Source organism: Apodemus sylvaticus, chromosome 1, assembly GCF_947179515.1.
Source record: "Apodemus sylvaticus chromosome 1, mApoSyl1.1, whole genome shotgun sequence".
Lineage (NCBI taxonomy): Eukaryota > Metazoa > Chordata > Mammalia > Rodentia > Muridae > Apodemus > Apodemus sylvaticus.
In genome coordinates this window covers 55,100,689-55,117,167 of record NC_067472.1, presented here as the reverse complement: position 1 = coordinate 55,117,167, position 16,479 = coordinate 55,100,689, and the positions used below count along the sequence as shown (strand labels likewise).

At 41.1% G+C, this 16,479-nt stretch overlaps 1 protein-coding gene across 2 annotated transcripts in view; it reads right to left on the bottom strand.

Annotated features, from left to right (window-relative positions):
- LOC127678378 (solute carrier family 22 member 27-like) overlaps window positions 1-10,378 on the bottom strand; it is a 74,563-nt gene extending 64,185 nt beyond the window's left edge. For both annotated transcript variants that reach the window (XM_052173281.1, XM_052173292.1), the window contains exons 1-2: window positions 9,977-10,378; window positions 18-121 (exon numbers count right to left, since the gene is read on the bottom strand). In XM_052173281.1, the coding sequence (XP_052029241.1) occupies window positions 18-121; window positions 9,977-10,378 (506 nt within the window). The remainder of the gene's footprint in view (window positions 1-17; window positions 122-9,976) is intronic.
- Window positions 10,379-16,479: the final 6,101 nt, after the last annotated feature.

The window sequence follows — 16,479 nt, the reverse complement described above, 5'->3', positions numbered from 1 at the left end:
ACTTTAAACACACTCACCTGTCTGGCAGATGGCCACATATGATACCTCCTATAAATAGGCCAATCATAAATGAAAATTTAGTGACAGAATTCAGTATCTGAGATTCACACACCAGGTTCCACTAAAAAAGAAGAAGAAGAAGAAGAAGAAGAAGAAGAAAGTAACCAACTCAGTGATTATAGCTACTCAGTGCCATTTGTCTAAGCCTTCGCCATAACCCCTGGGGTAACTTGTAGCCCTCTCTTACTCATCAACCTTCCTTTTGAATACAATATTATTTCTGCTATCAGCTAAAGTTACCTCTCTCGAAGAACCTTCATCTAACTCTCTGTAGATTAAGTTAATGATCTGAAACACTCCTCCATTGCTGGTGAGATTGCAAGCTGGTAAAACCACACTGGAAATCAGTTTGCTGGTTCCTCAGATAATTGGACATAGCACTACCTGAGGATCCAGCTATGCCACTTCTGGGCATATATCCAGAATATGCTTCAACATGTAATAAGGACACATGTTCCACTATGTTCATAGCAGCCCTATTTATAATAGCCAGAAGATGGAAAGATGTGCCCTCCCTACCCCCCAGCCTTTTTCAGAGTTAGTTTCAAAACTGTTAGCCACTGCTTCCTACCTAGGGTGGAGCACTCAGACAAAGGTGAAGCCCATTGTTTTCCAAGGACACTAGCTGCCACCTGATGCCAGCCTCCTGCGGAGCAAGCAGAACCAGTTCTGCAGACCTGTTTCCAGCTTTGGGGGGAGGGGTCTTGCCCTGCCTATATATATTTGGAGCTCTTCATTAAACTTTGAGTCTTGAACAGGAAATTCGTTTTGGCTCCATGTTTCTCTTGTCATCCCATTCCTATCCCCAGCTTTCCTTCTAGGTGACCCAGTAAACCGTTCGAATGTAGTCACCCGTAGCTACAGATTGGTGCCCGATGACAGGCCTGGAAATGGAGAGACCAACTGAGGGACATTGTCTTGGGTGGCGCTCCATAGAAACAAAAAGAAAAAAGTTATGTGTCTGGCACAATAAGCAGCATAGAGCATTAATGTTAGCACTATAATGTCATTTTTTGAAGGCTGTTGTTGCAGGGGTGCAAAAGGGATATGGACTAGACAGAATCAGCATAGGCTCAACGCTGAGATCAGCTAGGGTGTGACAGCAAATTAGAACAGAGAATTCTGTTAGGCAAATTGTCCACAGTCTAGAACTGCATCAGGCGAGAGAGGAATAGGGCATAAAATAAAATAAATAAAAAGAGTAAAAACCAAAAAAATGACAAAAAAAAAAACCCCACACCAGATTTTAGAAACATGAGAGAAAAAGAGAGAAAGAAAACGGACTTTAAAACTCTCCTAGGGCCAGGTGGAAATATGGAGACATCCTGTTTTCTCTATGGACCCTACTGAAGGTATTCTAAGTACTGTACAAGTGTGTTTCCCTTTCTATGTATTGTTTGTCTTTGGTGCTCCAATTTGTCCACGTGTCACTTTGTGTTTGTCTTTGTTTCATTATTTGAATGACTGTTGCTCCATGTTTCATGTTGAAAAGAAAAATTGGCAAAATTTCATTTGCTGGTGGTCTATCTCTTAATCTAGTCTCAGTTTACACAGAGAAGGCTGATTTAAGGTACCCCGCATCCTTAGCTAGGAGTTAAACATAGCTGGAGAAAAAGGTGCTTTTAAAAAGGGCCAGCAGCCTCAAGTTATAAGACATGTAGGCTAATGGTTATCTCTCCTAGAAAAATCTCTGCAATTGTGATGATTGGGTTCAAAGTGCATTTTTCTCTTGAAATTACAGAATAGAAAAAGGAAAAATTTGTTTGGTTTAAATTTATGATATTTGTGTAGCTGCTTCAATTTTGTTTCTGATTGGTCATAAAGGTATAAGTATGTTTTGCATGACTTGACTATAGACTATTGGCTTACAAGTTATTGGACATGATTTAAAAGATACAATGTTGGTAATAAAAGTTTAGTTTAAAACTGGTAACTCAGGGTTAGCGCCATCTTAAACAGCAACATGTGGTATGACCAAACCCAGGAAAAAGAGGCCTGTAAGATACTTCCAAATTGGCATAATGTTTAATGTGGATCTTAACCTAGAAATTAGACTTATAAGGAATAAGATTTAAAACATTGTGTCTTTAATAAGTTACACTGTTATGCATTCAAACATAAGAACTGCCAGACAAACTTTGTAGTGTGAAAGTAATGCATTTACCATTGATTTTAAAGAAAATAGATGGTTTAAAATTGGGTTTTCTTCTCAAAATTGTAGTTATGTTCTAATATTGCAAGAGAAAATTAAGAATTATGGTAAAAATTTCCAATGTACCATTGACTGCAGTTTGCAGTCTGATTGAAGGCTCACGATTCTTAACATATTTTGTAATTAAGATGATTTCAAGAGTGATTGTGACCTCCTCCAGCACATTGATCTCAAAAAGTAGCAGCCAGCATCCTGACCACCCACCTCCTGCAGAACAAGCAGAACCAGTTTCCAGCCTTCAGGGGAGGGGCTTGGCCTGCCCTTTTATCTTGGGAGAGATGCATTAAAGGTGGAGACTTGAACCAGAAGCCATGTCTGTCTCCATGTGTTTTCTCTTGCCACCCTGCCCCTATTTCCATCTCTCCTTCCAGGGAACCCACCATTAGAATGTAGCTGCTAGACTCTACATATGGCGCCCAATGTATTGGACCTGGAAAGGGAGAGGCTGAATGAGGTTCGCTGTCTTGGGCAGAGCTCCATGGAAAAAGGAAAAAGTTTATGTATCCGGCAAGGTAAGCAACAGGGTATTAATTTAGTGCTAACAATGTCATTTTTAAAGGCTGTTGCTGCAGGGGTGTGTAGCGCTACAGGCTAGTCTGAATCAGCATAGGCCCAATGCTGAGATTAGCTAGGGTGTGACAGTGAAATGGAAAATTTAGTTAGGCACATTTGTCTGCAGTCTAAGAACTACACCAGGCAAGAGAAATAGGGAATAAATTAAAATAAATCAAAATAAAAAGAGTAAAAAACAAAACAAAAATAAATTCTAGAAACATGAAAGAAAAAGAGAGAATGAAAATGGATTTAATTACATTACAAGCACACTTCCTTTTCTATGTATCCCTTTCTATGTCTCTGGTGCACAGACCATTTGTCCATGTGTACGTTTATGTCCTCTCTGTGTTTTTGTGTGAATGACTGTCTGTCTTGTTTCATGTTAAAAAAAAAAGCCTCAAGTTTTGGGAAAACTTTGGTTTAACTTATTATGAGATTTGTGTAATCGCTTTGTTCTTGTTTTTAATTGGTCTTAATGGTATAAGGTTTTATATATCTTGACTATAGAGTTATAAATAACAGAGGCTAGGTTGGAGCTGGTAGCTCGGAGTCATAGCCATTTTGAACACGTGGCAAACCACTGAATTTAAGCATTCACTCATTAACAGTGAGTGAACAGGAAAAAGCCCAGAGCTGAATCCCTGCCGTGCAGGGCCCAAGTTCTTTTGATTCAGCCGGTTGGGTAACAGTCCGGGCAGGAAGAAGCCCAGATCCTTGGAGGCAGAGTGCAGTCCACAGCTATGCCCTCCTCCGTCCCCGCTGTCCCACAGGCAGGGGTTGGGGTATCTCCTCCCCGTCAGTGCTCCCCCACCAGCTGCACCCCAGGGCCGAGGTTTTCCGTGCAGCCCCACTGGCAAGCCGACGTAGAACTGATGTGAGTTTCTGGCCAAGAAGATATTTTGGCAGATTCATACAGATATGATTCAAAATACAATTCAAATATAGCCTTACCTTATGTGAGAAAAAATGTTTTGTCTCTGCCTCAGTACAAGAAGCTGGGATCTTAGATTTTTCAATATATTTTGTTCATAAAAGGTTTGCTACAGGCCTTTGCTTTCAACTATTGGGCTTTTAAAATATTTTAAGTAAATAATTTTCAAACGTTAAGATATATTAATTGGCTTTATCTTATATTAACCTCATCTTAAGCTTGCCACAGGAGGACTTAAACCTGTTTTCAAGGTAGAAAATGTTTGTTCCTTGTTTCAAACAGCAATCAAATTGGTTATTACAAAACATTGATGGTTGATCTATTACATGGCAACCCTTTTTAGGCAAAATTGATGATTGTTATCCAAAAGATAATTTGTTACAATTGGACCACATGTTTGTTCTTTCGAGTTTTCCCTTGCTACAGCACTTGGGTGCTGTAGAGGCTATTTTTGAGATGTCAAAAATCAAGCTTTTGATAATAATAAATATATATATAGCTCATGGTTAGCAATTGCTTAAAATTGTTCCCTTTTTAAAACTGCTAATTCTTAATTTTTACAATTGTTTATACAAATGTAATTCAAATTTAAAAAGATATGTTCTCTAAATGACTGTCCTCTGGACAACTGAGAGCTAATCCAAAGGCTGGAGGGACAGCCATGGGTGCTCGATGCTGAACTCTTATATTTTATGGTTGTGAACCTGGAGAGATGGCTCAGCCATTAAAGACTAGGCCCTCATTCACGGAGCATGGGAGCTCAGATCCCAGCGACCATATGGTGGCTCACAACCACCTATGATGAGATCTGACACTCTCTTCTGGCATGTCTGAAAACAACTACAATATACTTATATATAATTAATCTTTAAAAAGGTGCCTGGACAAAGGCCCCTTAAGGCAAGGCATATAAAATTTATATACAGGACAGACTATATAGAAACAATTGGTTATATAAGCATATTATTTATATCACCAAAAGGGTAATCGCTTAAAAATAATTTTGTATTTTTGTGCACATTAAATTATAAAGATTTGTTCTTGATGTCCTCAATTTCTACCTCTACCACATAATGGTGTTAATCCTAGAGGACTTAATTAATTATTACAGATAAATGATACTCATATTTTTAATTTAGAAAATTAAAATATGTGCATATCACTATGATTCATTTTTGGGCATTCTAGTTGCAACTGCTCTAGCAAAAAAGCAACTGGATGCTATGTTTATTTTCTATAATTACATAGTCATTGCCTATGTTATGGTATATACATATACATATACAACTTGGATTGGAACAAACAATAGAACTGGACATTTAATGAATAAAGGTCATTCATTTGAGATGTCTTTGGCAATTTGATTCTTTATTATCCTCAAAGATGAGGTAATATAAAACATTTTTAAAAAACAAGACAATACCTTCTTTAAAAAGAAAAAGAGAGGGGAAGTGGTATCCCTGTGCATATCATTTGAATAATGCTTGTATATTTTTAAGAAAATTTTAAAATTTGGATGCCAAGGAAATCCTTGCTGAATGTATATGGCATCCTATAACTAGGTGCCAGGAGCCATTCTCACAGAGATCTAAAACCCCCTCCTCTCAGACATTTCCAGCCTGCTTTCTCTAGGCTGCCTTTAGAAAGAAATGTACTAGTTTAAAGATTAGCCAAGTAAGCTAGATGGTCAGTACATACAGAGCTCACCCAAGTGGGCTGGAACAAACAAAGCTCACCTGAGGTTAAGTTACCATAGCAACTCCTTTCCACTTCACCCCCTCATGATCAAAATATGATGCCAAGTTCCTACTGCATCTGCCAAATCTTTCCTGAGATCCTGAGAGACAATTCTGAGAAACTGTTCCTGAGATATGATGCTAGCCCCCTGAGATTGTTCCCCGAATACAATGACTTTCCCCCTTCACCCCTCCCCACACCTGCTTGCTTGTCTTTATAACACTTTGTATGAAAATTAAAGTTTGACAGCTTGATCAGAATACTGACTTGCTGTCCACCTCTTTGTGTTTCTTGCCCCCCCCCCTCACCCTTTTCCAAGGTAGCTCCAGGAACCCTGTTGACTGTCCTGTGGGTCAGGACAACTAGGCATACTGATGCCTAGGTGAGATGGAAGAATTAACTTATTGGCATATGACATGATCCTGACTTAATATTGTGGAAGAAGGCATGTCCCCTATGATTTTTCCACAGAATGCTGCAGAAGCATGCTAGCTGCCAGAGTAATTGATGTGGTACTGAAGATAATATTGACTGTGGGCTTGCTGAGTACCCAGACAATGGTAACAAAAAAGCTATATTGAATACACTTTAATTGTCAATTGTCCCAGATTAAGTAAACTGCCTTGCTTCAAGCTTTTAGAAATTGTGGGACAGAAAAATTGAAGACTGTTAAACTAACTTAGAAAAATTAATCTAAAGGATAAATTATAACGACTCATTTGCCTATAGTAGTATTGTGGCAAAAGTCTCCTCTTATGTAGATTCATTTGAGGATGTCTCTTAAACATAATATCCTGCCATATTATGAGGCAGTGGCCCAAATCATTGTGCTTGGAAGGAAGCAGTCGCTAATTTGTTTTGGCAAAGAACCAGATATCACTATTCAGCCTTTTAACGTAGATCAAGATGCTTGGCTGAAGCAACATAGCACAGATTAGTTGCTTATTCAAGTAGAATTTGAAGGAACTATAGATGGCCATTATCCTCAAGATAGATTAATAAAGTTTTTGGATGTGCATGAGGTTCTATTTCCTAATATGATCTTTACAGCCACTGTGAAATGCTCTTTTGATTTTCATAAATGGCTCTTCTGAAGGAAGAGCTAGATATCTTGTTAATAATCAACAGATGGTTATAGAAACACCTGGGCTCAGCTCAATTAGCAGAGCTGACAGTGGTATTAAATGTTTTTCAACCTATAAATAATACTTTTAATATTTTTACAATTAGCTTGTATGTTACAGATTCTGTCCTTTTATTAGAAACCTGTGGCACATTTAATTTTAATACACCATTAGGATCTTTGTTTTCACTATTGGAAAACATCATTTTTGCTAGGAAAAAAAAAATCCTTTTTAAATTGGCTGAATACAAGCTCACTCCAGTCTTCCTGGAGTGTTAGCTAAAGGCAATCATTGCATTGACAGAGCTCTAATAAGAGAAGCTTTAGTGTTAGAACCTGTTAAATTGGATAGACATGATCATAACAGGTTCCACCTTTCTAGCCATACATTAAGACTCTGACATGGAATCACAGAGGAGCAAGCAAGAATGATTGTAAAACAACAACCTAACTGCCTTTCCTTATCTCCAGCTCCCCATTTAGGGGTTGATCCATGTGGCCTTATGCCCTATCATATTTGACAAATAGATGTAATTCACTATGCAAAATTTGGAAAATTAAAATTTATACATGTTTGCATTGATACTTGTTCAAGATTTCTTTTCACTTCTCTACATTCGGGAGAAGCCTCTAAATATAATCAATCATTGTTCACACGCTTTTTATACCATGGGACTACCCAAAGTCTTTAAGACGGACAATGAGCCAGCCTACACTGGCAATAACTTTATCTCGTTTTGTAATGAATTTGGTATTAAACATAAAACTGGAATTCCTTATAACCCAATGGGCCAAGGAATTGTTGAGCATGCACATCACACTCTTAAAAATTTGGCTTTTTAAAACAAAGAAGATGGAAACTGTACCCTCCAAAATCACCCAAAGCACGCCTTGCTTTTGTTTTGTTTGTTTTGAATTTCTTGCAAACTGATGCTAAAGGTCAATCTGCAGCAGATCGCCATTGGCATCCTGCCTCTTCTCATTTTTATGCCATGGCTAAATGGCAAGACCCTTTAACTAATACATAGAATGGCTCAAACCCTGTTTTAATTTGGAGAAGATGCTCTATTTATATTTTCTCTCAAAAAGAAGATGGAGCCCAATGGCTGCCAGAAAGATTGGTATGGCAGTAAATAGAGACCCTGAATCAGCTGGTAAGTATGGCTAATTCAATAGTGTACTTAAAACCATTTCTCCCATACTGGGAAGGTAGGCTCCTTTTCCTCTAGTCATTAATTTGCAAGCCAGGTTTTGTTCCTGAGCTAGTAATTTACAACCAAATTAAATACCATGGGCCTTCCAGAGACAGTCCAAGCAGTTCCTCCTCTTAATCTCTTCTGTTGTGTTTCAAACAGGTCACTTTCAGACACAGCTCAGCAGCTCCAATGACATGAAGAAAGATGGGCTGCTATGAAGGCCAGCCAGCTCACATTCACAGGGCATTTACTTAACCAGTGGATCTCCAAAAATGGAGCTGCATAGAACTCAGATCTATGAATGTTTGTTAATTAAATAAATATGTACATCAGCAGGATGTGCGAGGCAAAGGGAAGGACCATGTTTTATGGCTCTGAGCTCCCTGAAAGCACACCTGACTGCATAGGGGTTGACGTTGAGAGACTGTCCTTATAATAATAATAAGGAAATCTATTCCCCTCCTCTGCAAAAGATGTCATATAATATTTAAGGGGTCATGGTCAATTCTTTCCCCCTCTGGTCAAAGCCCACTGACTTTTGATGGATATTTATCCACTGGTTTTTCTTAAAATTAATAAAAAGGGAGGTATTGTGACCTCCTCCAGCTCATTGTTCTCAAAGAATAGCATCCAGCAACCTGACTGCCTGCCTCCTGCAGAATAAGCAAAACCAGTTTCCAGCTTTCAGGGGAGGGGCGTGGCCTGCCTTTTTATCTTGGGTGAGATACGTTAAAGGTGGAGATTTGAACCAGAAGCCATGTCTGTCTCCTCGTGTTTTTCTCTTGCCACCCTGTCCCTGTTCCCATCTCTCCTTCCAGGGAACCCTTCGTTAGAATGTAGCTGCTGGACTCTACAAGTGATAAAGATTAAAAATGGCTGTGGCCAGTAAGGGCCTGTTGCAGCTTCTTCACAAGTTTATTGGCTATAGTGGTAAAAGCAAAATTAACCCCCTAAGATTGAAAAGGTGATCTCAGTGGAAATTTATTTGATCTCAAACAGGCTCCTTTGACTACTAAAAAACAGCTAGTAGAATTTTTCTGGAAGCCTGAAATTACATGCTCCTTTTGTTACTTGACCCTCATACAATAAGTAAGGTCTGGTTACAGGCTACTGCCCTGCAGGATAGATGTTGGGCCTGGACTTAGACAATAGGCTCAGATTAGAAGATATTCACATTTGAGTTAATGCAAATCTCAGCGCTGCCTCAGTGGAAGCTTGTGAGGTTTTGCTTTTGTCTTGTAAACCTTATCCAGGGAGTTCCTGGCCAAAAGAAAATTCCTAACAAGTTTATCCAGGTGTAGTTCAAAATACAGTTCAAACTTAAAATCTATGAAAAGTTAATAAGGCTATGTAAAACTTATAAAGGCATTAAAATCTGTCCTGTCACACCATACAAAATTACTATAGATTTAAAAGGTTGTTTTTTGCTTTGTGGGTCCTGATAATTGTGGGCTTGCTGAGTGCCCTGACTGGTGACTTTACTTGCCTATGTCCCAGATAAGATAAACTGCATTGCTTCAAGCTCTTAGACCTTGTGGGACAGAACATGGAGACTGTTAAACTAACTTAGAAAAATTAATCTAAAGGAGGAGTTATAATGACCTTACTCTTTCCTATAATGTGATCAACTGACTCAATCATAGACTGGTCTAGAAATAAATCCAGTATTAGAGATTCTAATTATGAAGATAGTGAATAATCTTCTTCAGCCAGCTGAGTTAATTTAAAATATAGTCTCCACAGTTCCTGAAAAATAACAGCTTATCTGTTGGTTCACAAAGCTACCTCCCCCACCCCAGAGGCTAGCTTTTGTGTCTCATGGCTGCTAAATTGCAGCTTAATTCTCAAAGCTACTTCCCCCACACTGGGAAGTCAGGCTTGGTGTCTGAAAGTCACTAATATCTGTAATTTCAGTTTCCTGGGGTATAACACCCTCTTTTTACCTCCTTGTAAGCCAAGCACACATGTGGCACACACACACACACACACACACACACACACACACACACTTAGAATAGAATACTAGAAGAATGAGAAATGTTTCACATTTAATATATCAGTAATTACTATTGACTAAAAGTTGAAGACTGAGCTAAATGAATATCCACTATTTGTGCTGTTCCTAAAGCTACATCATGAAGTCATTTTGGGGAAAGACTTACCTCAGTCACAGTGGTGGAAAGGAAGTTGCTCCTGTCATACACCCAGCCATCCACACAGGGCTCAGTGTTGGGCTCTGTCACACTGGAGAAAGTGCCATTCAAATGAAGAAGATGCCACTGTGGTTGGGCAAAACGACGACACTTATCCAGTCTCAAGTTAGAGTCTAAGGGGATGGAAATCTTCAAGAGGTCATCTTGACTCAGGATCCTACTGTCATTATCAGAGACAGTATCATTGTCAAGGATGGGGACCCAGCACCGATGACTAGGAATGGCTGCAGTAAAGTTCTCCATTATAATATGAGATGAAATAAGGCCATAAAGGGAGAGAGCAAAAGCTATCTGAAGGATCTGGAATCTCCCTAGGCCTCCTACTTGATTTAGGAGTTCCTGAAAGGCCATTGAGGCTGAATGGGTTGATCCTGAGTTGTCCTTAATGTGTCCCTCCTTACTTTTCCATTGCAATCACTGAAACACTTCCCTCTAGTGAGCTAAGGGCTAGGTATGGAGCTTCTTCTTTTAAAGTCACCAAGCATTCTACTAATGTTTTTATTTCTACAATTGGATACGTTAAACATTTATTTTTAAAGGAATTTTGCTTACATAACTCCCATGGTCAAATATGGACATTGGTCTGCAAATCTCAGAAAAAAAGTTAACTTATTACATTTTATGTGATAATTGTGAAATTTAAAAGACTTCAAAGTGAACCATTTTATTTTTTATTCAATGTGTTGTGTTTAATATTAAATTTTGTTTTTAAAAAGTTAAGAAAATGAAATAAATTAGTTAATATAAAGCATGGTTCACATGCTGTTTCAAATAAGAATGCCCCCTACAGACTCATATGTTTGAATGCTTGGTTCTCATTAGATTGAACCGCTTGAAGATATTAAAATTTGAGACCTTAGTGGGGGACATTCGTGACTTGGGTAGGCTTGGAGGTTTAATATCTCTATGCCAGCCACAGGCATCCATACCCAAATAGTTCAGGAAGAAAGCTATCCTCACGGGAGTGTCAACAAGCCTGTGAGTGCAGGGAAAACCACCACTGCTGCTCAGAGGCACCCACCCAGAACCCTCAGGACACAGGATCATAGGAGCAGCCTGAGACAAGAGCCTTCTGGTTTCCTTCTGTGCCAGCTGAGCTGATCCTCTGACACAAGGATCCATACCGAAATAGTACCAAGAGAGAGCTGATATCCCAGGAGGGTCAACATGCCTTCAAGCACAGGTAAGACTTTCACTTCTGCTCAAATTCCTGGTCAGTAGGAATGCTACCAAAACCATTAGGTCACAGGAACCAAGAAACAGTTGGGGACAGGATCCTTCTGGTTTCTGTCTACATCTCAGAGATGACCCTGCACCACAGCCCTTCATACCTAAATTCTTCCTAGAAAGAACTGGTCTCCCAGGAGTACTGATACAGAGGCTTGCAGGAGGGACAAATCAAAGTCAGAGACAGCAAGAACAGCTAACACCAGAGATAACCACATGGCAAAAGGCAAGGGCAAGAACATAAGCAAGAGAAACAAACTCAGTTCTCCCACAACAGCAAGTCATGGATACCCCCCCCCCAAAACACCAGAAAAGCAAGACTCTGATTTAAAATCACATCTCACTTTTAAACAGACATAAATAACTCACTTAAAGAAATATAGGAGAACACAGGTAAATAGGTAGAAGCCTTCAAAGAGGAAACATAAAAATTCATTAAAGAATTACAGGAAAACACAATCAAACAGGTTGTTTGAATGGAACAAAACCATCCAGGATCTAAAACTGGAAATAGAAACAATAAAGAAATCACAAAGAGAGACAACCCTGGAGATAGAACACCTAGGAAAGAGATCAGAAATCACACATGCAAGCATTACCATCAGAATATAAGAAATAGAAGAAAAAAATCTTAGGTGCTGAAGTTACCTGCCTTAGTCAGGGTTTCTATTCCTGCACAAACATTATGACCAAAAAGCAAGTTGGGGAGAAAAGGGTTTATTCAGCTTACAGTTCCAAACTTCTGTTTATCACCAAAGGAGGTTAGGACTGGAACTCAAGCAGGTCAGGAAAACAGGAACTGATGCAGAGGCCATGGAGGGATGTTTCTTACTGGCTTGCTTCTTCTGGCTTGCTCAGCCTGCTCTCTTATAGAACCCAAGAATACAAGCCCAGAGGTAATACCATCCACAAGGGGCCCTCCCCCCTTGATCACTAATTGAGAAAATGCCCCACAACTGGATCTCATGGAGACACTTCCCCAACTGAAGCTCCTTTCTCTGCGATAACTCCAGCCTGTGTCAAGTTGACACACAAAACCAGCCAGTACAGTACCATAGAGAATATTGAAACAATAGTCAAAGATAATGGAAAAAGCTCCTAACCCAAAACATCCAGAAATCCAGAACACAATGAGAACACCAAATCTAAGAATATTAAGTATAGAAGAGAGCAAAGACTCCCAACTTAAAGGGCCGGTAAATACCTTCAAACAAAATTATAGAAGAAAACGGTGACCCTGGCTGGAATGCAGTGAAGTTTCCACAGGACGTTAGGCACAGCTTGTTGGAGGGAAACATACTACATTGCTCCAGCACAGTGGGTCCAGATGAGAAGAGAGGCAGTCCATGGTTTTAGACCTTTTATTGTAGAAAAAGAGAGAGAGAGAGAGAGAGAGAGAGAGAGAGAGAGAGGAGAGAGAGAGAGAGGAGAGGGGAGGGGGAGGAGAGGAGAGGAGGGGAGGGGGAGGGGAGGAGGGAGGGGAGGGGAGGAGGGGGAGGGGAGGAGGGGAGGGGAGGGGAGGAGGGGAGAGGGGGGGAGGGGGAGGGGAGGGGAGGGGAGAGGAGGGGAGGGGAGAGGGGGGGAGGGGAGGGGAGGAGAGGAGAGGTGAGGAGAGGGGAGGGGAGGAGGGGAGGGGAGGGGAGGAGAGGAGAGGGGAGGGGAAGAGAGGAGAGGGGGGAGGGGAGGGGAGGGGAGGAGAGGAGAGGGGGGAGGGGGAGGGGAGGGGAGGAGAGGAAGAGGAGAGGAGGGGAGGGGAGGGGAGGAGAGGGAGAGGAGAGGAGAGGAGAGGGGGGAGGGGAGGGGAGGGGAGGAGAGGGAGAGGAGAGGAGGGGGAGGGGAGGGGAGGAGAGGAGAGGAGAGGAGAGGAGAGGGGGGAGGGGAGGGGAGGGGAGGAGAGGAGAGGAGAGGAGAGGAGAGGAGAGGAGAGGAGAGGAGAGGAGAGGAGGAGGAGAGGAGAGGAGAGAAGAGAAGAGAAGAGAAGAGAAGAGAAGAGAAGAGAAGAGAAGAGAAGTAGAGGCCGGCCATGGCCACATGGAGAGAGGGGAGCAAGGAATCAAGAGGAAGTGCAAGAGAGTAAGAGAAGAGAGCAAGAGCAAGAGAGAGGGGGAGGGGGGAAAGCTCCTCTTATAGGTGGGGCTGGGCTACCTTGCTGCTGTCAGGTAACTGTGGGGAGAAGCATACCTGGATGTAACCAGGTAACTGTGTATGTGTGTGTGTGGGGGGGTGCAGTCCAGACAGAATACCTAGGAGCTTGGGGCATTGCTCTATGTGACCAATGGCCATAGGATTATGGATTTGTGTCAGTAGCCTAAGTGTCTGGGAGCATGGGCTCATGGTTCCATTCCTTGTAGAATATTCTACTAGGTCTCCAGAGTAAGCCTTGCTCAACCAGGCCACAGGACTGTCTTTCACGGACCCCACAGGATTCCCTCAGTTGAGAATTCTTTGTTTAGCTCTGTACCCCATTTTAATAGAGTTATGCTGGCCAACGACTCCTTAACGGGCCTATGTTTTTATCTACTCCTACTCAGAAATAAGGACCAAACTCAGAAAGCTAGGCCAACGCCCACTTACAGCTCAAGCCAAAGTTTTGGCCTTGGCCTTTAAGGTATTTCATAATGATGATAAGCACAGTTAGAGTCCAGGAGTTGCTTCACAAACCACGTGAACACTGATCTCAGTCAGCTTAGTCAGACAGGGATAGTTTATTGATCATTAGCCCAGGACTGATGAATCAAGGCTAAAGACAAAACTCCAGAGCTGGCTGTGACCATGAACCAAAATCCCACTGATTTATTAAATTCTGAAATTCACAAACATCTGTGCCAAGTAATTTCACCAATCAGGATTTGGGAATAAGGAATTTCCTTCAAAAATATGTCTTCGTTGTACATCTATCCTATTTTCATTGGTTGGGATATTCAACTCTGGCATGCCTAACATGCATCTCTTAACTTGTCAACCCATCTGCAAAGTAGGATGTCAGTTCCCAAGGTGGTTTTGAGAACTTAAACCTTACTTGATCCCTACTCAAAACTGAAGTATTATTCCAAATAGCTTCTGATATTGGTGCAGATGTCTCTTTTATGTTGGGATCCATCCCAGGAGCAGCTTATAAAAGCCAAAAAAAAAAAAAAAAAACCTCAAAATTCATACACAAGTGTAAAGAAGTGCTATCTGGTAGTTGGTTCAGGTCCAAGCTTATTGGCTAACTATAGAAAGCAGTTCTAACTGACTTCTATTATGATTGGTTTCCAAGGAAACACCAAAGCACAGAACATAACAGAATCTGAAATCAACTAGAACATGAGAAGTTCCTAGTATACAGCACATGTGAAAATTTCCTTATAATATTAGTAACAGCACAAAATGGCAGGCTAGACAGAAAACAGTTACCCAGGCCTTTAACATTTTACATAGCCTTAACAAGCACAACCAAAAAATATAGCTACTAATTCTTGGCTAAGGACTTTCAACAGACTCATTATGCTCTGGTAACCCAAAGAAAAGGGATATAATGTCAGAAGGGGTCACCAGGGCCCTTGTTTCAAGGGCAGCGAGGAAAAGTCACTGGGCCCTTGTCTGCCTATAACCTCACAGACTTACCATCTTAGTTAGGATTTTGTTACTGTGAAGAGACACCATGATCAAGCCAATTCTTAAAAAGGAAAATATTTAGTTGGGGATGGCTTACAGTTTCAGAGGTTCAACCATAATTGTCATGGTGGGAAGCACAGCATCTTACAGGCAGATTTGGTGCTAGAAGACCCAAGAGTTCTACATATTAATGCAAAGGCAGTCAGGAAGAGATAATCATCCCGCTGGATGGAGCCTAAGCATAGAAGAAGAACTCAAACCCACTCCACAGTGACATACTTCTTCCAACAAGGTCATACCTACTTCAACAAGGCCATGCCTCCTAGTAATGCCACTCTCTATGGGCCAAGCATTCAAATACATAAGTCTATTGGGCCAAATCTATTCACATATACAACCATACCTTAAATGCCATCAAGAGGGCCACTGGGTATCAAACTGCCCCTAGGACACTGTTTTCCAGGAGTCACCCTGCTCTCCAGCAAATCCTTTGTACTTACTTGGCCTAGTATCTGAAGACTGATGGGGTTCAGGCTCTGCTATAGACCTGAATAAGCCCACACTAATCAATCTCCAGGATCCTAGGGTCTGACTTCTTGTGTCAGGTCACCCCATCATGTTACTCCTAGATTTCAGGGATACCAGTTGTAATGGCTATTCCCTGGTTGTCCACTTGACTATATCTGGCATGAACTATAATCCAGGATTGGAGGGCTCATCTGTGATCCAGATCTTGAGACTGGAAGACACAAGTTTCTGACCTGGATCTTGGGTATGGAGATCTTGAGTGACTATAAAAAGCTTAGGCCCAGGCAAGGTAGTGCACACCTTTAATCCCCAGGAGACTAAGTCAAGGAGATCTTTGAATACAAGGTCAGCCTGCAACAAAGCAAATCCCAGATCCAGTCATGGTGGCACACTCCAATCTGGACCAAACCTCTGCTAGAGACCTACATAAAGATATTGGAAGAAGGAAGATTCATTCTTCTCCTGCTTACATTTACTTGCTAACACATCTGTTGGAACTACTTCTGCAGAAGACCAGCTAAAACAACTAGACTCACAAGACTGAGCAACTACTAGATTCTTAGACTTCGCATTCACAGCTGACCATTGTTGGGGTAGTTGGACTATAAGTCATCACAATAAATTCCCTCAATATAGAGATGTCCATAAGTTCCCATGACTCTAGAGAACACTGACTAATACACCAGTCTTCCAGACACTTCCAGAATCCTCTTTTAACATGTTCCTTCAAAATCATTTTCTTTTCACAACCTTTTCTCCTCAAACCCTCAAGCCTTATTTCATTACTAAGAAGAGCTATTCTTTTGACAGTAGGCATGAGTTGTGCCTTCTACACCAGCAACAGCTTCCAGGACACCCCTTCATCCCTCCTCTTCCTTTGCTTGACCTCCATTTATACAATCTCCCGCTCTCAAAATTTGCAAAACCCCTCTTATCCTGTACCCCTTTCTTAGTCAGTCCCATTATATAAAAAATTACCTCATCTTTTCTTCCCTTGCTACATTTCATAAACACCTATTACACTCAAAGACCCTTCTGCCAACAACTTCAAACTTCAAAAGCCCCTACATGGAACCAGCCTCAGAGGCCTCACACTATTA